Source organism: Oryx dammah, unplaced genomic scaffold (assembly GCF_014754425.2).
Source record: "Oryx dammah isolate SB20612 unplaced genomic scaffold, SCBI_Odam_1.1 HiC_scaffold_10, whole genome shotgun sequence".
NCBI lineage: Eukaryota > Metazoa > Chordata > Mammalia > Artiodactyla > Bovidae > Oryx > Oryx dammah.
In genome coordinates, this window is record NW_024070194.1 from 10133961 (window position 1) to 10153638 (window position 19678).

The 19678-nt window shown below is 51.9% G+C and overlaps 1 protein-coding gene across 1 annotated transcript in view; it reads left to right on the forward strand.

Annotated features, from left to right (window-relative positions):
- Positions 1 to 103: 103 nt before the first annotated feature.
- RIMS4 (regulating synaptic membrane exocytosis 4) overlaps positions 104 to 19678 on the forward strand; it is a 69662-nt gene continuing 50087 nt past the window's right edge. The window contains exon 1 of the mRNA XM_040248950.1: positions 104 to 200. Within this exon, the coding sequence (XP_040104884.1) occupies positions 104 to 200 (97 nt within the window). The remainder of the gene's footprint in view (positions 201 to 19678) is intronic.

A 19678-nucleotide genomic window follows, 5' to 3' on the forward strand; every position in this document is an offset into this window, starting at 1 on the left:
CACGCCGCGCGCCGTACTCCGCGTCAAGAATGGGGCGGCCAAGCTGCCCAAGCCGGCCGCCGCCGCCGCCGCCGCGGCCGAGGCGCCCGGCGCCGGCGCGGGCATGGAGCGCTCGCAGAGCCGCCTCAGCCTGTCCGCCTCCTTCGAGGCGCTCGCCATCTACTTCCCGTGCATGAACTCCTTCGACGACGAGGACGCGGGTAAGCGCGCGGCCCGCCCCCGCCCCCCGGGAGGCGTCCCGGGAGCCGGATCCCGAGGCCCCGTCCCCGACCCGGTGCGCCCTCAGAGGTGGCCACTCTTTCCTCCCCACCCCCAATCCCAACCACGCTCGGGATGCGCCCGCAGGGTCTAATTTCCCACCCACGGGACCTCAGAGTCTCTAGGGTGTGGGGTCTTCTCGCCTCCCGCCGCCCTCAGGTACCTAGATCCTCCGCATTCACCCCTTTTCCGCAGGTGGGCCCTTTGGGTCTCCTGGACTTAGCTCTCCCTACTCACCTGCGCCTACTGAATGCTCCCATTCTTGTCCCTGCATCCGACCTGCTGCCCTCCCCGAGCCTCCTGTCAGTGCCCCCTCCTCAGACACCGGGGCTCTGGCCGCCTCACCCGCGGGGCTCCGACGCGCCCCCCGCCATTGGAGGTGGCGCGCAACCTTCCTGCTCCATCTTTGTCTTGGCTGCATCCTGAGACTCCCAGTGCCAGACCCCTGCCCTGCGTCCAGGGCCTTGAGCGCCCCCCCGTTTGTCTCTCCTCCTCTTTCCCCAGGGGCGGGGGCTTCGGGCTCCAGCGCTGGGGTGGACCTTGAGGGGACCGGCCGGGGGACGGCCTTTCCTCTCGGTTCCTCCCGGCTGGTCCCGGAGGGAGGCGTAGGGCGGCGCCGACTCTACACCTGCGCGCCCTTCGGAGTGTGCCTCTGATCCCGGGTGCTCTTGGGCCTGGAGTGGCCTTTCTGGGTGGGCTGGACCGGGCCACCGTTCATCGGCCGGAACCTCAGGCTCCCAGGCCTGCGCGCAACCTCGGCTAGAGCCCAAGGGGCGGGGAAATGTGAAGAAGCCAGCTCCTGGCGGCCCTGGGACCAGACAGAGGAAGCAGAAGGGCTTCGGATACGCTTTTGCGGTGAGGAAGCGAATCCACCAACAGGTGGGGTAGCTAGAGGGCTTTGGGTAAGAGTTCCCCAAAGAGTGCCAGAGAGGGAGTCGGAATTAGGTTCCGGTCTTGGGCTTGCTTATCTTCTTATTGGCCGTGACCTTGGGCGAGTCGTGCCGCCTCTAGCCTCCATATACTGGTCTGTAAAATGGGATGATGGTACCTCAGACATAAGGGTTAAGTTAAAAGTGTTTGGTACGCTGATCTGAGAGTATTTTAGTTCAGTGAGGTAATGAAAGGGGAGGGGAGTGTGTAGTGGGGGGAGCAAAATGGTTTCCTGACGTTTTGGGGATCTTGATGACAATACGGATGAGTTCTCCCCCAAATACATACACGCACCATCCAAACATTTTTGTCCATAGTTTTAGGGAGTTCAAGGGCCCTGCTTAAGACTCTCTGCCTGCAGGGATGCTTATCTGGTCAGCCAGTTATCGGATGGAGTGGTGGGTGATGGGTACTCACCTCTTCCTGTTGGAGCAGGATGCAAGTGGGGAGAAAGTTCTGCAGCAGAATGTGTTGACCAAGTGGGTGAATGGGGGCGTGTGAGGCTGACCCCTGACACACCCTTCTTGGTGTTGACCTGAAGAGGGAGTGGAGTGAAGATGGTTACCGCAGAGCCAATTTACAGAATCAGCGTTTTACAGAAAGAATAACTGAAGCTTTGCTTCCCCCTTGATGCAGCTGAGGGAGGGTGTATTATTATTATTATGGACAAGGCAAGGTGAGGAGGGGTGGAGGGGCTCTCCTAACCCAGTGGCCTCCCCTGGAGCAAAATCAGAGAGAGGAAATCTGGCTCAACTGGGGGTTTGGGGAGGGAGCCCCACCTGCCTCGGTGGGCAGGCTCCCCCATCCCTCCCCTTGATGTTCAAGGACACTCCTGAAGTTCAACAGGCCACTTGGGTCTCAAGAGCCAACTGTCCTACCACAGGGACAGTTGGGTTTTTCTCCAGAGTCATGCTCCTTGTCATGATTCGGATGCTTTGGTTATTATCGTTGGTTGCAGGTGACTTGCTCTGGTTTCACTTAAGTTACAATAGGTAACTTCATGCAATATTAGAGATTTTTAAAGGTCCACCTGATTCCCACCCCCCCAGCCCCCAGCAGATTTCTTCAGATCCTCAACTTTTTTTTCACTTGGGGGACCTAGAAATCGTCTTGTCCAACGTCTCTTTGCCCCCAAGTAGATGTGTGTGTGCGAATGTGTGTGAATGTGTGTGAGATTGAAGTCCCTATGTGTATGTGTATAACCCAAGGTCACCCAGTGAGGCGGGCACAGAGCCGAGACTAAAATCAGGTTTCCGGTTCTCTTTCCAGTAAAGCACTAGTGCTGTCTCTGAAAGATTTTTTTTTTTTTAAAGTCAGATCTCGCTGTGTAGAAAATGGTTCCCAGGTGAAGAGGCCCCAGGGAGCGGCTGACAGCCAAGAGTTTGGTTTGGGCATCTTGTGCTCAACTGCTCATCTTAAGGGATGCTTTGAATTTGGGAGGGGGAGGAAGAAGGTGAAGTTTCATTTCTGGGAGGCTAATGAGTGTCTGGTGAGAATCGGAAGTAGGGAACATTGTCTTGGTTCTTAATTTTTCTTGTTCTTCTCAAAGTCATTAATTTTCTCCTTAAAAAAAAAAAAAGCCTTTTAGATTTATTCTTTTAGAGCAGCACCACACTGAACTAATTTCGAAAAGCAGTTTGGATATGTCTCAGATAGTGGACAGAGACTGCTCCAGGTGGAGGGCTGTCGGAACTGACTTGGCTTTCCCTTTCCTTTTTCTGCTCCCTCGCCTGACCCGTTTCATGCCCCTCTCTGTTCCCGGGGGCCCAGAAGTGCCCCTGATGGTCCTCTGGCTTATCTGGGGTCCTCCCTTTGTTGCTGCTTCCACCTCCTGTCCACTGCATCTTTCTCATCAACTCGATTGACTCAGAGCCATCTTCAGAGCTTATCTGCTACCCTTCAGCTGGTTTCCGGACAAACTGAGGAGGAGACTCTCATTAGCCTTAACTGGGCCAGAGCACTTTCCTGCCTTGAGCTTGGGAACCTTGGACATTTTGTCAGCAAAGGAAGCTGCCCCTTCCTCCCCTTTCTACCACCCTGGGGCTCAGGAGGCTGGTCACCGCAGATTCCTAGAATTCTTCCCAAGAAGCATCTTCCTTTGTGCACTCTGAACCCATTTCTTACACTGCTTTGCCCCTTTGCATAAAGATACCGGGGCTTTAGAGAGGCATGCTTTTGGGAGGCATTTTTCATGTTTGCGTCTTCATGGCTCAACCTGGCTCCTTCTGGCTTTGTAATTGAGGAGGGGAGGGGCAGGGGGGAGTTAGACATGTGACCTCTGCTTTCTTATCTATATCAGGAAGAAAATCAGAGCGTGGACCACAGAGGGTAAACATTTTTTAAATGATTCCTTCTGCTAAGTATTCTCCTAGGCACTTTCAATATTGTTCTTTCCTTACAGCAAGTCTATAAAATTAACATTTGACAGTCCCCATTTTCAAATGGGAAAACTGAGACACAATTCATGTTAATATCCCCATTTTCAGAGGAGAAAACTGAGACATAGAGAGAGTATTCACTCAAGGTCGCTGAACCAGGAAATGAGGGAGGTAGGATCTGAACTTGAGCAGTCTGCCTCAAGCATCTATGCCGTTGATTGTTGCTCTGTGTGTGCTACGGAAAGGGCAGAGTACGGCGCCTGACACTAGACAGGCTCTCAGTAGCTGTTAGCTATTCATCTTTCCTCTTACCAAGAAGTAAGGCTTGTTTCTGAGCAAGATTGTAGAAAGGAATCTGTGGGTTTGAGGAAGGGGGGAAGCCTGGTTCTCAAAACGTTAGCTTATAAGCTAATTTTATTGCATTGTTATAGCTATTAAGGCAGAATTGGGCCCTCCTTCTTGGGAGGGGTTTAAAGATGGGGATTTGGGGGACTGGCATGTGGAACAAGACGGTGGGGAGCACCTAGTGCCCCATGTCCCCATTCTCTTTAACAGTTCGTTTTTATTACATCTTCAGTCCCAGACCTGCCAGTCTGCCTTGGGGCACGGCTGGGGAGCTTGTCTGGAGAGTGTCTCCAGTTTCCAGCAAATGCCAAAGGAGGTTGCTACATCAGGGTCTGAAATTGAGGATGGTGTCCCTGAGTCTCACCAAGTGGTTTTGGCGTCCAGTTCTCCCCCACCCGCTCAGGAGAGGGGCGGAGAAGCTGGAGCAGCCAGCTCCGATTTGCCCATAGGATGCTTCGATCCAGTGCAGGGAGGAAGTTGCCATGGCAACACCGGTGGCTACCGGTCCCTCTCCTAGCAGTTCGGGCCACATCTCTGAGCTGGAAAGCCCCTCGTGGTACCGCCTTCTTCCGATCAGGCCAAATCTGATGGGTGGGGTGGCCTGGTGGCTGGGACCTACCAACTAGTGCCGAAACCCACTCCCCTTATTTTTAGATGGAGGGAAAATGGAGGGGGCTGTCTGCGTTACCTCTCCTGGCTGGTGGAGAGGAGATACTCGTGTCTTGCCAGATAGATCTCAGCAGGGGAAATGAGAGCTCCAAATCCCGCCCCCACCCCAGGCACCTGGAATGACCCCCCCACCCCGGACTCCCCTTTCCTTCCCCAGTTTACTCCTCTTGGCAGAGTTTTCTTTCCCAGCCCCAGTGCTAACTTTTGTCCTTGAAAATTGACCTTATCTTTTTCTGGGAAACAGAATGTCCTGCTGAACCACCCCTTCCACCCTGAGGTGGTGGGAACAGAGAACTTAGGCCCTAAAGGGGGGCTGGGGCTGGGTGGATGAGGGGGAATGGTGAGGGGAGGAGCCTGAAAATATCCTTCAGGATCAGGGCCGCTGGAGGGCGCCAGGTGGCACCTTCATCCCTGGGGCATGCCACTTCCTGTCCCCCCTCTGCTGCTTTCCTTAAGTTACCACCAAGTGCTGTAATCTTCTTTATGGGCTGGGAATTGGGCAGAACTCTTCTGGATTTGGATCACTGAGGCACAGTAAAGAATGGAACCAGCTCTTCTCATAGTTCAAGCTGTGGGTGGGGTGAGAGTATGGACCCCAAACTCGGCTATCTTGAATGACCCTGAAAGATGCATCTCAGAAAAATAGCATACAGAGGAGTCATCCTTTCCCCCAGAACACAGTTCACTGGCCTCTGGATCTGTTCTGATGCTGTTAGAGCTCTTTACAAAAATTCTCTCCCCCCATTGGTGCCCCTTCTTCCTTGTCCCCAAGCTGCCAGACTCATAGCTGCAGCTTCCTTGGCGTTTGCAGCTATCAGAGAGTCCCCCCTGCTTTGTGTTTGGTGGGAAGGGAAAAGGGGGGACCCGTTGCCTCGTCTCCCTTTGAGAACTCTGCACTGCCTTCCTCCTTACCCACCTCCATCCAGAGGTGAGCCGGTTCTGACTGAGGCAGAGAGGGCAGGGCGGAGAGGTGGAGAGCAGACGCAAGCCAGATGACCCTCTGTCTCTCATCTAAGGTCCTTTCTCCTCCTCTGCCTCCCCTAACATCTCTTCATGGTGGCCTTAACAACCATCGCTTCAGCATTTCTTTTGAGTTGTTAGAAAGGCACCAGTTTTGGAGAATGTGCTCAGAGGGTGTAGACACACCCCCACCCCACTGTCATCTGTGTACCTCCCCCTTGACAGTCAAGCCCACAGTCTTCCTGTCGAAGCTCCAGTTCCCACCCTTACCCCCAGTCCCCTGGAATGACCGACTGGAATTCCCTCCTGACACTCCCCATGACTCGATGGGGCTTGGATTTGACTCTACTTTGGTGTTAGGGCCTCAGGCAAGTCCCAGGCTTCAGTTTCCCTCTCTTGAAAAAGGGGTTAATTATCCTTGTCTGAGCATGTCTCAGCATTGTAAAAATAAAACTGCTTGAAGGGCTTGTTCTCCTGTGCACAGTGCCATAGTCTCCCTGAATCTCACAGCAGCCAGAAGAGATAGCTACGGTTGTCAATGTACCCATTTTGCAGATGAGAAAAAGCCAGGCAGCTTGGTGTAGTTTTGTGGCTTTCTTGGGTTGCACAGTAGTGATTCAAACCCAGGCGTGTTTGATTCCAGAGACCACCCTCTGCCTCCTGGCCTGAAATGAGATTCCAGGTGGGAAAGGGCAGTGTCAGGCCTGGCGGCTGTCCTTGGGCTGGCAAAACAGCCACTGCCAAAGGCGAGGGTGTGAGGGCCTGTTCATCTTCAGATGCGCCCCTCTGGGATCTGCCATCCCGCTCCATTCCACCCCAGCTCGCTGGAGTCCCTTCCTGCCCATCAGTTCCTGGATGATCCCCGTCACGGGGCTGCCTGGCCTCCTTGAAGAATCCAGTTGTCTGTCCCAGCCCTGGGGGCCTATCTATCACCTGCCTCTCCAGACCAATGTAGGCCAATGCTGGATTATATTTAACGCTGTGCTATTTCCACTTGACAGCTCCGGAGCGCCGTCCCCCCTCCCCTTTTCTCCTTCCTCCCCCCTCCCCTTCTGATTCACTCGGAAACTGACAAGGCTGATGTCAGCGCCTTATTCTTAGCCCCCGTAATTGTAACTGCATTTAGCAGTGCGCACTTCATTAACAGTTTCTGCGACGGGGGAGTGAGATGACTGCGTGGCTGGGCAGGGATGCGGGTGGGGGTGGGGAGGGGGCGGCTGCTGCAGGGACCCTGGCCAGGTGCCTCTTCTGGATGGACCAGCTGGGCGGCTTCCAGGCCTGGCTTTCCTAGACTAGCGATCTTCGAAGGCCCCTTGGAGAGCATCTAGTCCACGCTCTTCTTTAGGCAAGGAGGGAAACTGAGGCTCAGTGAGGTAGAGCACCTTGCCAAGGTCACCGTTAAGGATCCAGGCCTCTGGCCTTTGAGTCCAGGTTTTCTTCTTTGGTGGTATTATTTCTTCAACTCATATTTAATTAGCTGCTCAGCGCCAGACATCTCTTTAGGTGCTTGGGCTATATCTGGGGAAAAAGTCAGACAGTTTCTGCTCTCATGGAGCTATGTTCTGGAGTGGAAGAGACAGGTAATAAACAGGGAAGCAATTAAGCAATAAATAATTTCAGTCTGTGTTAAGTGAAATGAAAAGACAGGTTGATGGGGTAGGACATGAAATAAGGTAGTCAGGAAAGGCTCACTGAGGAGGTGACAGGTGAGCTGAGGCCTAAATGACAAAGAGCCAGCCATGGGAGTATGAAGGGCGAGAGGGATTTAGGCATCCGGAACAGGTGGTGCAAAGGCCCTGAGATCAGTATGAATTTGGGTGTTTAGGGACTAGAAAGCAGACCAGCTTGATTAAGCTGCATGAGGGGAGGTGAGGTCAGAGAAGTAAGCTGGCGGCACAAGTGAGCCTTGTAGACACTGATGAGGAATATGAGTGTGGGTAACTGAGGTTCAGAGTGGGAAGGAGAAAGACCCTCAGCTGGGTAAAGTCAGAGAGAAGCCAAGAGCTACCGCCTCCTGAATCCCAGGCTTTTGAGTTCCTTAGACACAGGTGACTTTAAATGCGTCATGTGGCTTCCTTTCCCATTGTAGCTGGAAGGTAGTGTGGAGTCTGGGCTTCTTCTGCCCAGGCAAGCTCTCCCTGCCTGCGCTCTCTCTCCTCCTCAGCTCTCATCTGACCCAGCTGTATTGCTTCTCGGGGTGATATAGCTGGGAAACTCTGGGGAGCTTCCAGGGTGGGACAGAAAAAATGTGGCTTTGGAATCCAGCACACCTGAATTTTTATCTCACCTTTGCCATTTCTGAATTGTGCGACCTTGGGCCAGTGGCTTCAGCTCTCTGGGACTCAGTTTCTTCATCTGTAAAATGGGGGCATAATATTGGTAAGTTCTTGGACTTTCCTGGCTGTCCCATTAGTGATTAAGTCTCTGTGCTTCCACTGGAGGGGGCGTGGGTTCGCTCCCTGGTTGAGGAGCTACGATCCCACATGCTGTGTGATGCGGCCAAAAAAAAAAAGTAAGTTCTTCAAAAGGTTATTGTAGGGAGTAAATTGACATAATGCACAAAACATCTCAGAGCTGGGCATGTGGTCCTCAGTTATAGGGACCCGTGAGATTATGGGTTTAATCCTGTGCACACAGGAGATGCTCAGTTAGGGGTTACCACCGGCGCTGTGGTTGTTACTGTCAGGCCAGAATCATCAAGTTGACTTGCTGAAACATAGATTGCTGGGCCTCTCTCCAAGTTTCTCCTTTAATCTGGGTTGCGACCTAAAAATCTCATTTATTTAAAAAACTTTTTTGGCCACACCACGCAGCATGTGGGATTTAGTTCCCCAACTAGGGATCGAACCCACACCCCTTGTGGTGGAAGCCCAGAGTCTTAACCGCGGGACTGCCGAGGAAGTTCCTGAAAAATCTCATTGCTAACAAGTTCCCCTGTGATGCTGATACTGGTCCAGACCCTACTTGGAGAATCACTGGGTTAGAGAAAAAAGCTGGAGAGAAATGAAGGGTTCTTCTGAACTTGGGATGCCTCCTTACATGTCTTAGATGCTTGGAACATTGGGTACCAGATTCGGTACCGGGTGTAGTCTTCAGGCACACAGATTTCCATCACAAGGTCTCAGATGAGATGAGTCTCAGCTGCTGCCCTGCTTTGCACCGGGTTTAATGTGACGGACCCCATCAGTCCTTTTGGAAGCCATCTGTATAAATGATAAATGAGTCGACATGAATAACACATCAGCCCATAATATCCTTTCGTGACATATTGGCCTCAGACAGCTCTGGAGATTCTGAGGGGCTCAGGCTTAGCACCTTTCACCAAAGGGAATAGGATGCCACCCCTTTCTTGCGTTGAGGAAAGGCAGAACTATGTGTTAAAACCGGAAGGTTCATTTGAGGACAGGTCTCCGCTGGGAAGAAGTAAATTAAAGGAACCATCAATGTAAAAGGGTAAAAAGTAGGGAAATTCTACCAAGGGACTTTACTGAGTCAGTTTATTTAGATGTTTCTAAGAAAGGGATCACTGGTAATTTCTTAGGGAAGGTTGAGGTTTAGCTCAGATTCAAGGCGGGGTGGGGACAAACTTTATGATGTGATAAGAACCTTATCCAGTCCCATTCAATTCAGAGTCTAAAGACAAAAGCATTCACCAATACATTCCAGTTGGGATTTGTCCTCAACTGATGGGAAGTACTCTTCCAAGAGGAGTGGCTCAGCATCATGAAAGAGCACGGACTTTGGAGGGCCCCAAACCCAGGTTTGAGTCTCTGCCTCGTCCTAGCTATGTCTCTCGACATGTCACTCTTCTGGACCTCAGCCTCATCCTTTGTCAACTGGAGTGAGTAACTCTACCTTGTGAGAATGAGAGAAAATGCCAGTGTGGAGCATAGAAGGCATCTGGGCCGCTGCAGCGCTGCCTTTCCTGCTGTTGTAGACATCCTGGGTGCGGGAAGGGCGGGATGGTGGGAGTGCATTCCCTGTGGTTGGGACTCCTGGCTCGGGTTCCAAACACAAACACAGTTGGTGTTTACTGTGTGCCCGGTGGAGCCTGAGAAGCTGTGTTAGGAGTCAGGAGAAGAGGTCTCCATTCAGCCACTGGATCGCAGCATCTCCTAAGGCCACTTCCCATTGTCTTTGGGCCTCTGAGTGGGCTTAATTTAGATACAACCGGAGTCTCCCAACCCCGCGTCTCCTCCTTGGTTTTCCTCCCCTACCTGTGCCTCTAAAGTCATTTTCATCCCTTGAGCATCCCCTCTCCTGCCAAAGTTTCTCTCTAGTTGATTCTTGGCTAATGGGTCATTGAATACCACTGTTTTTAAACGAGTCTTCCCTATAGCTCAGACTGTACAGAATCTGCCTGCAATGCAGGAGACTTGGGTTTGATCTCTGTGTCGGGAAGATCCCCTGGAGAAGGAAATGGCAACCCACTCCAGTATTCTTGCCTGGAGAATCCCATGGAAGGAGGAGCCTGGCCGGCCACAGTCCTTGGGCTCACAGAGTTGGACACGACTGAGCAACTAACACTACTACTATTTAAAATTCAAACATTTTTTTTGGCTGTGCCACGTCTTCGTTGCTGTGGGCAGGCTTTCTGTGGTTGTGGTGAGCAGCGACTCGTCTGTAGTTGCGGAGTAGTGGCTTCTTTTGTTGAGAAGCACGGGCTCCAGGCGCATGGACTCAGGAGTTGTGGCTCACAAGCTTAGTTGCCCTGCGCAGCATTTGGGATCTTCCTGGAGCAGGGATCAAACCCATGTCCCCTGCATTGGCAGGTGGATTCTTAGCCACTGGACCCCAGGGAAGTCCCTGAACACTTTTTAAAAGAATGCGTATTATTTGGATTAAGTCATATATGCAGATGGTACATTTCAGAAGCACAAAAATTACCCAGCTAAAAGGGCCCCAGGCATCTCCGTCTTCTGGTCCTCCTGTCCCTTCCCCCGGACAAACACTGTTTCCAGCTCCCACAACCCTTTATGCTGCCGTTACTGACTGTAACTTGTTACGTGGTGAAAAGCCAAACAGCATCAAAGGACACCCAGGGAACCACCAGTCTCCTTCACACCTCACTGACCTCGTCCCACTCCCATAAACCACCATCTCCGTTTTTTAGGTTACCAGTTTTTTCTTTCTTTTCCAGTTAGCAAATTCTTATTAAGCTGTTACGGTGGTGCCAGGTTCGATCCCTGGGTTGTGAGGGTGCCCTGAAGAAGGGAATGGCTCCCCACTCCAGAATTCTTGCCTGGAGAATCCCATGGACAGAAGAGCCTGGCGGGCTGCAGTCCACGGGGTTGCAAAGAGTCAGACACGCCTGTGCGATAGGAGCTGTGATGGTGCCGGTCCTGTGAGGATGCAAGGGTTGTCAGATGATACCCAGGGAGTGTAGCATAGCGGTGGCCATGGTGCACTCTCCATAGCTGGGTGTCCCGGGTTTGAAGCCTGGCTTTACCGCTTATTGGCTGTGTGGTCTTCAGCAAGTTACTTTATTGAGCCTCAGTTTCCTCAGCTGCGAAAAGGGCTAGTAATCACTCCTTCCTGCCTGGAAGATGTCAGGATGATTAAATGAGTACATATTTGTGACATGCTTTGTGGAGAGCATGCAGTAAGGGTGTGTTAAGGGTATTAGCTGTTAACCGTATCAGAACCTTTAAGCCGGAAGTCTCTTGAAGTCTTCTCACCGAGGCCCAGACGGGGATTGTGTGGTTTGCCCAAAGCCTCGAATCAGGTCTCTAGCAAAACCAGGGGCAGAACGGATGTTTCTGGAAGCCCAGCCAGGGCCTCCTTCTCTCCCAGGGGATCCAAGGGGCCACCCTGGGCCCTACCAGCGCCCGAGGCTCCCAGTCCATTTCCTGCATTTCCAGCCCTCGGGGTCCCTGAGAAATGCTGCTTGGTAGTCGCCTTGGGAGTAGGTGGGGGGGCGTGTCCCTAACTGGGGCCTGGAATAGAAATGCATTAGTTCCTCAGCAAATGCCCCGAGAAACATCTCTCATCTACCTGGGCCCAACACCAAGACTGGATCAGGGGCCTCGGGGGCCCACCCAGACCCAGGCCCACCCACCCTGCAGTCATCTGGCCCCTGGGAGCTGCAGCCACTTCTGCTTAGCTTCTGTTGGTTGTGCTGAGTCTGGGGTGAGGGACCCCCAGGCTGGGGAGCCTGGCCCTGATGGGAATTAGGTGGGTGCTGCGAGGGAGGGAGAAATGGACACGTGTGGTGCTCTTAGACCCCTCTCGGTGGTCTTCAAACTGACAAGATTGTAGAAGATGGGAGAATGCCCTCCTGCTCCCACTGACTTGGGCTGAGACGTAGCTTCCTGTGCAGATGACACGCAGTGATCTCAGGTGAGACCAGGATACAGGATGAGCAGGAAAAAAGCAACTGGGGACGTCCCTGGTGGTCCAGTGGTTAAGACTTCACCTTCCGATGCAGGGGGTATAGTTCAATCCCTGGTTGGGGCGCTAAGATCCCACATGACTTGTGGCCAAAAAAATCAAAACATAAAACAGAAACAATATAGTAACAAATTTAATAAAGACTTTTAAAATGGCCCACATCAAAAAAAAGATCTGAAAAAAAAAAAAAAAAAAGCAGCTAATAATGGTCACTCTGCCCCAGGCCAGCCTCAGCCTGATCCAGGGAAAGCTCTGGAGGGCAGATGGCATCAGAAGGTTGATCAGCCTCCTGTCCTCCTGTATCAGACAGTCCTGGGCTGTGGACAGCCCCACACCTGAAGGGTGGGGGACATAACTTCTGGGGCAAGGCAGCTCAGATCTGCTCAGCGAAGTTCTCCAAGGAAGGGCAGCTGGGAGCCAGAATGGCAGAAATTCACAGCAGCTGTGGATGGGTGTCCTTGGTGGAGGGGCTCTGGCTGGGTGGGTCCACCCATCCACTGTCTGGGAACTTCTAGTGACAGAGTGGGGAGAACAGGTGTGGCCAGCATCTGTGCTGGGCAGCATCCACCCCTGTTACAGGTCGCCCTCTCTACAGTCCCGTGAGGTGTGCATGGCCATAGCGTTAGGTGGGGCTGGAAGAATCGAGTGTCTGGATGGATTCCTGGCTTGGCCATGGTCAAGCTAGTGAATGGTAGAACAGGGCTTCAATCCCAGTGTGCATGAGTATGTGTGCTCAGTTGGGTCCGATTCTTTGCAGCCCCATGGACTGTGACCTGCCAAGCTCCTCTGTCCATGGGATTCCCCAGGCAAAAATATTGGCGTGGGTTGCCATTTCCTACCCAGGGGATCTTCCCGACCCAAGGATCGAACCCCAGTCTCTGGCATCCCCTGCATTGGCAGGTGGATTCTTTATCACGGCACCACACCTGCCTCCAATACTTCTGAAGTTTACAACACTCTGCTAGGCCTCCTTGGCGGAACAGTGGTTGAGAGCCTGCCTTCCGTTGCAGGGATCGTTGGTTCAGTCCCGGGATGGGGAGCTAAAATCCCATGTGCTGCACAGGACAGCGAGAAAACTAAGAAAATAAAAACAGTCTGTGCTGCAGTTGATTCGGTTCATGACTGTAGATGGATATTTTGTGCTTCCCGGTAGGTTTCTTTCCAGGTACCTCTTTGAAAGGTGTCTGTCTTGGTTTTTTATTTTGCACCTTGCGAACATAAAAACCTTTTGGGCCTGACAGAGCATGTTTGCCTGTTTGATCTCAGCTAAGCCTCCTGGAAAATCATCTTGATTTCCAGAGAGGTGGGCAGGGGCCCTGACAGACTGCTTGAGGTGAAAGACTGAGGGGTAGCTGATTTGTCATGGAATGAACCATGAATTTGTCATAAGAAAACCTAGATTTGAAACCTCATTTTCCCCATTTGCCAGCCGAGTGAACCTGGGTAGGTCTCTCTGAGCCCTGCTTTCCTCTTTAGGTGAAACAAGTCCTTGACTATAAGCCTTGGGTAGCCCGGAAGGTGTTCTAAGGACATTACATGTAGCAGTTACCTGGCAAGGCTTTGATTCGGGGTGGAGTCAAGGAGTCCAGAACCCGGAGCTGACCTCTGCTGCGTGTGTGCAGAAACAGAGTCAGATCAGGGCCCGTCTGTGAAATGGGCGCAGTGACGCTTGTCTTGCTGTCCTAGCTTGTGTTTTCCACGAAACAAGCATTTGAGTACAAGTATTAGGTTGGGAACTTCCCTGGTCATCCAGTGGCTAAGACTCCATGCTTCCAATGCAGGGGGCCTGGGTTCGATCTATTGTCAGGGAACTAGATCCCACATGCTGTAACTAAAAGATCCTGCGTGCCACAGCTGAGACCCAGTGCAGCCAAACAGATAAATATTTTAAAAAGTATTAGGTTGAACCATGGGAATCTGCCATTTATGGGAGTCGAAACAGCCAAATAGCAGTTGTATGTGGTTCACGTGGTTCATGACGGTGATGGGTGAAACTCTAGGAGGGGAGTGAGAAAGGCAGTTGGTATTATCAGCTACGTTAACCCCTGACAAAGGGCAACCAAGTCAGGTCGTATCAGGAGTTCTGGGAGGCCATAGAACATGGCTCAGCAAACTTCTCTGAAAGACCAGACCCTGGATGTTTTAGTCTTTACTGTCTCAGCTGCTCAATTACACAGTTGGAATACAGCCAAAGACAGTATAAAAAATGGATGCGTGGGGCTGGTTCTAATAAAACTTTATTTACAAAAACAGGCAGAGAGCTGGATTAGCCCATGGGCCCTAGTATGCACACCCCTGGAGTACAACATTGTATCTCTGTTACCCCACCCCAGGAGTGAGGGAACTGGAGTGTTTATACAACCCTCATCAGCCACTGGTTGAGGGGTGGGGATAGGGTGGGCGCCAGGGCTTGTCTGAAACCCTCAGCCAAGAATAACAGGGGCTGGCCCCAGGAGGTCAGGCTGGTGGTCACTGAAGTGGGAAAGGTGGATGGGGTAGGGGATGATGGCTCTTGCCAGCTATGAGGCCTGACTGTGTTTGGAGAGTGTATCAGAGAGAATGTGGCAAGATGAACAGGAAAATGAATTTTGGGGCACGCCAGATGATTTAACTTTCTAGCCTTTTCAGCCAGTTGTTACTTCCAGGCAAAAATCAGCTCCTCCATTCTTGGCAGCCCTGTTTGCACTTTCTATCTCCCATGCCTCTGCAGTTGGCAAATTGGCAATTTCATCTTTCCGGATGCCCTCCCCCTCCCTTTCAGGGTCTGATGCCACCTCCTCCAGGAAGCACACCTCTCTTGTCTCAGGTGGAGTTGATTGTTCCTCCTGGGTGTTCACCCGGCACTCTGAGCGTGTTTTCTCTCTCCAGCAGTTGCAAAGTCTGGCTGATACCAGTTTTCACAGCCACACTCAGAGCCCTCCCCTCCCCAGGGGGACTGTGTGATTCTCAGCTGCACTCCACTGGGGGCACTGGTTTGGGAAGGGTGGGGATGAACCCCAAACCTTCCCCAGCCTCCCTTACCCCCTCCCTCCATCCTCTCCCCTCCGTGACTCCCTGTTCTCCAGTAGTTGCTGATGGCCAGGCCCTGTCCTAGGTGCTGATGAATCAAGACAAGCCCAGTCTTTGCCTTCATGGAGTTTACAGTCTGGTGAGGGTAGGGGTGGGGTCAGACGTTCGAGAACCCAAAGGAACAATGAATAATTTGATCATTACTGTGCTAAGTGCCATACACATCAAGTGCAGGGTGCAGGGGGATGCTGGAGCTGGAAGAAATGACCCGGGGGACAGGAGGGAAGGAGGCAGCTAAGCTGAGACTTAAGGGATGAGTGGAGTTGGCCAGATGAAGGCAGGGGAGGGGAGGGAAATGAGACGGAATGCCACGGCGCTGAGAGCACGGACTTGGGAGTCAGTTTTGGGAGTTGTGGGCATCGAATCCTGGATTCTGTCTGTCTGTGTGGCTGTCTCCCCCACCCTCTAATCTGTCTTTCTCTCTTAAGAGAAAGATCTCTCTAGCACGCACATATACATGCCTGCATAGGGGTGGAAATATTAACTGTACTTGCAGAATTATGGACAGTTTTTGTTTTATAGTTTGTGCTTTCTTGGTATTTTCCACAATGGATGTGTCATGGCAATAAATGAAGTCTTCAGCGTCCGGGGACCACACTCCCACTGGCAGTTGTGTGACCTTGACCACGCTGTCTAATCACTCCTGCTTCTGACTCTTACTCTCTAAGATGAAGACAGCGATGATTAACACACGGTGCCCATCACATCACATCCTGACACTTCACCTCCCTTAACTCATTAGAGCCGCAGCTACTCTGTGAGGCAGGTACTGTCACCCTCCCTGTTTTATAGATGAGGAAACAGACATGGAGAGGTGAAGCATGCTGCTCCAGATGACACTGCTAGGAAGAGCCAGAAGCGGCACTGAAGCCCAGATGTCTGACCCCAGGGTCTGAGCTTACCCACGTGACCCTGCCACCTGCCTCACGGCGTAGGGATGAGAATCCGTGAGAGGACACCTGTCAAGCTCTCAGCACAGAGCTTGGCACACAGTCAATCTGCTGTAGATATTAGTGCGTTATTATCATTAGCAGCTGTGCCAAGGCCCTGGGGTAGGAGGGGCGTATGGTTTCAGAGGCACACGTGCTTAGTGAAGTGCTAGAGCATGCTAGGTCTTTAAAGTCAAGAATCTTGGCCTTGAATTTCAGGGCAATTGAACACCTGTCGGGTTTTTGTAGCAGAGAGGTGACAGACTCAGGTCTGGGGTTTAAAAAGACCTCTGTGGCTGCGAGTTGGAAGAATGGAGCCGAGAGGCCCAGGGAGGCTCCCTTTAGTGATAATGACTGTCCTCAAGTGGGTCAGAGCATCCTAGCGTGGACTCCTCAGACCCTGGCTGTGATGATGTTCAGCTGACTAGGCTGGCCGTGTGGGTCAGAGCACAAGGCAGGAAGTCAGGAGCGTGTCACCAGGCTGGTCTGGTGATGCGGGGGGCGGTGGGCTGGGAAGTGCCAGTTTGAAGGCAGGAACAAATTACTCTCCTGGAGACGAGGCTGGGCCAGTTCCTGTCGTGTTGCATTATTAAATTTGTAATCTTCATTCTAATACTTTCCAGCAGTGAATAAGAACCAAATTTAAAATGCTGGCTTTACATTTCTGGAATGAAGCCCTTTGTCAGGGACTCTTGAAACCCATAATTTCTCTCCAGAGGTGAATGTCTACATCCTTAAAAAAATTAAAAAAAAAAAAAAGGAAAACCACTCTTTAGTTAAAGGTTGGGTTTTAAGGGTTGTCTGCAGCCCCAGCCCTGGCAAGAGTTGAGTGGGGTGTATATGTTTCCAGACCCAGAGAAGGCTCAGAGTAGGATGGGGCCTACAGGTACCCTGAGCCTCCCAGGATATTTAAACCCCCAAATCTGGGCCTTGCTAGGGAAAGAAAAGTGGGAGGAGACACGTGCCCACTTCACCCCCAAACCTGTGGATCTGTGAAAGGGTTTCGTTAAACATTGGACCGCAGTCTTTGGGAGAATTGCCCTGTGTCAGGCTCCGGTGTGTTTTCTCATGACTGGTTTGGTGGGTGGTCGACCTGACTGCTGATTGAACCATGGGCTGTGTTGTTCCTGCCTTTGATCTTGGAGAGAAGGGCTCTGATCTGGGGTTCCCAGCACTATTGGGTTGATCTCCAGCCCTCCTCACTGGGTGAGGAATCTCTGGGGCAATGGGTTCATGCCCACCTGGACCCGTCTTTCTAGGCCATATTCCAGGTATGTGGGACCCTGGAATTCCCCATCCAGATGGCCCTGAGTCAGTATCTGGGGTGCCTGCCCAGACCCCGCCCCTAGGCCCATCTTCCGTCGCTGGTGTCCTGATAACGTGGCCCTGAAATAGCTGTTTGTGGAGGTGAGAACAGAGCACAGGTACACAGAGTGGGCCTCCGGGTGCATGGGGGCGGGGGTGAAGGGAAGCGAGGGGCAATAGTGAAGGGCCCATCATATTCCACCCCCTCTCCAAATTCAGCCGTGGAACTCGGAGGAGTCTAAATCTGAACCTGGCCTGGCCTTCAAGGTCATTATGAAGGCACACTTGTCAGAGTGGAAGGATAGAACATGTTTTATTTAAGAGCTTGATTTATAACTTTTAGATATCTAGAATAAATGTGACTTCCGGTCCTTTCGCCCTGGACCCCACACTGCTGGGTGGGTGATTTGCACCATCCTTTGAACTGAGACTGAGAGCTGCCCAGGGGTGGCCCTGCCCCTCCGGGTACCACATGTGGGCCCTGGTGCACACACATGGTTTGTACAGCATGTTTGTACCCGGTAGACAAAGACACCGCTCACCCCCCACTCCAGCTGATTGAATTTAAAATAGTACTACCTCCTGTGACTACCCCGGTGGTCCAGTGGCTAAGACTCCCAGTGCAGGGGTCCTGGGTTTGATATCTGGTCAGGGAACTAGACCCTACATGCCACAGCGAAGATTGATGATCCCAAGTGCCGCAACTGAGACACGGAGCAGCCAAAATAAAAAAAGAAATAGTACCTCCTATTGGACGGGCTCCCCAACCTTCGGGATCTAAGGCCTGATAATCTGAGGTGGAGCTGATGTAATAATAGAAATAAAGTGCATAGTAAATGTAATGCACTTGAATCATCCTGAAACCATCCCTTCTACCCCGGTCTGTGGAAAAATTGTATTCCATGAAACCAGTTCCTGGTGCCAAAAAAGTTGGACTGCTGCTGTAGGAGGATGACTTAGAAGGCTTCCCCTTCTCCAGCGCCTGTGGGGTGTGCTGGCTGGCCGTTGAAAACAGGCTGTATTTCTCCCCACCTCAGCTGGGCACGTTTGTGCAGTAGCAACTTGTTCAGTAGTCCATAGTGCTCCCGGGACCTGAACCAGAGACGGGCCCTGAGCGAGACCAGAAGGGAAAGTGCTGACACTCCAAGGTCCCAAGATAGCCATTAAGTCATTTTACATTTTCAATAATCATCCTCATCATGATAGCAAATGTTTATTTTGTATTTCTTACATGCCAGGTACTCTAAGCACTTTACCTGGATTATGCTATTGAAACCCCCTTTAGGATATGAAGTGGCAGGGTACAGTTGTCATGCCCATTGAACAGGTAAGGAAACTGAGGCTCTGAGAAGAGAGGCTTATTTTTGGCCCAGGGTTGCTCAACAGTAAGGTGAAATGCACGTCTGCCTGACCTGTGAATCTGTAGGCCTAAACCACTGCTCTGCCCTGCCGTTTCTTGTTTTAAAAAGTGTCATTTATGCACTCAGCATATTTACTGACCCCCTGCTCCGATGTGGTGGGTGTGAAGGGAGATGTCCAGTAAGACGGGGGCCTCCCTCAGCCAAAGAGGAGAGATAAGCAGAGCAGATAACTAGATAACTGGGTGACCCCATTCAGCAGGGGGTGCTCAGTAGAGCCTAGAAGGGTGAGAAGCTGTTTACCAGGCTGGAGTGGGGGGCAGGGAGGGAGGTCTGTAGGCCACTGGGGGTCCTGTGTGGACAGGGAGGAGCACCCTGAGGTTTACTGATACCTTGTGGGTACGTGCATTAAGAGAGGTGTGGGTCTACAAAACAGAAGTAGAAGGGCTTCCTGGTGACTCAGTGGTAAAGAATCTGCCTGCCAGTGCAGGAGACAAGGGTTCGATTCCTGGTCTGGGAAGATCCCATGTGCCTCAGAGCAACTAAGCCCGTAAAGCACAACAATTGAGCCTGCGCTTTAGAGCCCGGGAGCTGCGACTACTGAATTCTGCACACCCTAGAGCCTGTGCTCCAAAACAAGAGAAGTCACCGCAATGAGAAGCCCATACACGGCAACCAGAGAGTATCCTCCACTTGCCACAACTAGAGAAAAGCTCGTGCGGCAACAAAGACCCACCGCATTCCATTTTAAAAAATAGAATCAAAGCTGTAGAAAACATGGTTACTAGGAGGTCGGGGGAGAGGGATAAATTGGAAGGTTGGGATTGACATATACACACTATTTTATACATAAAGTAAATAAGGACCCACTTGGATAGCATGGGCTCCTCACCTGGAGGAGGGCCTGGCAACCCACTCCGGTATTCTTGCTTGGAGAATCCCCACAGACAGAGGAGCCTGGCGGGTTACAGTCCGTGGGGTCGCAAAGAGTTGGACCTGACTGAGGACTAAGCGCACAGCACTGTATAGCACGGGGAACTCTGCTCAGTACTCTGTGATGACCTATATGGGAAAAGAATCCAAAAAA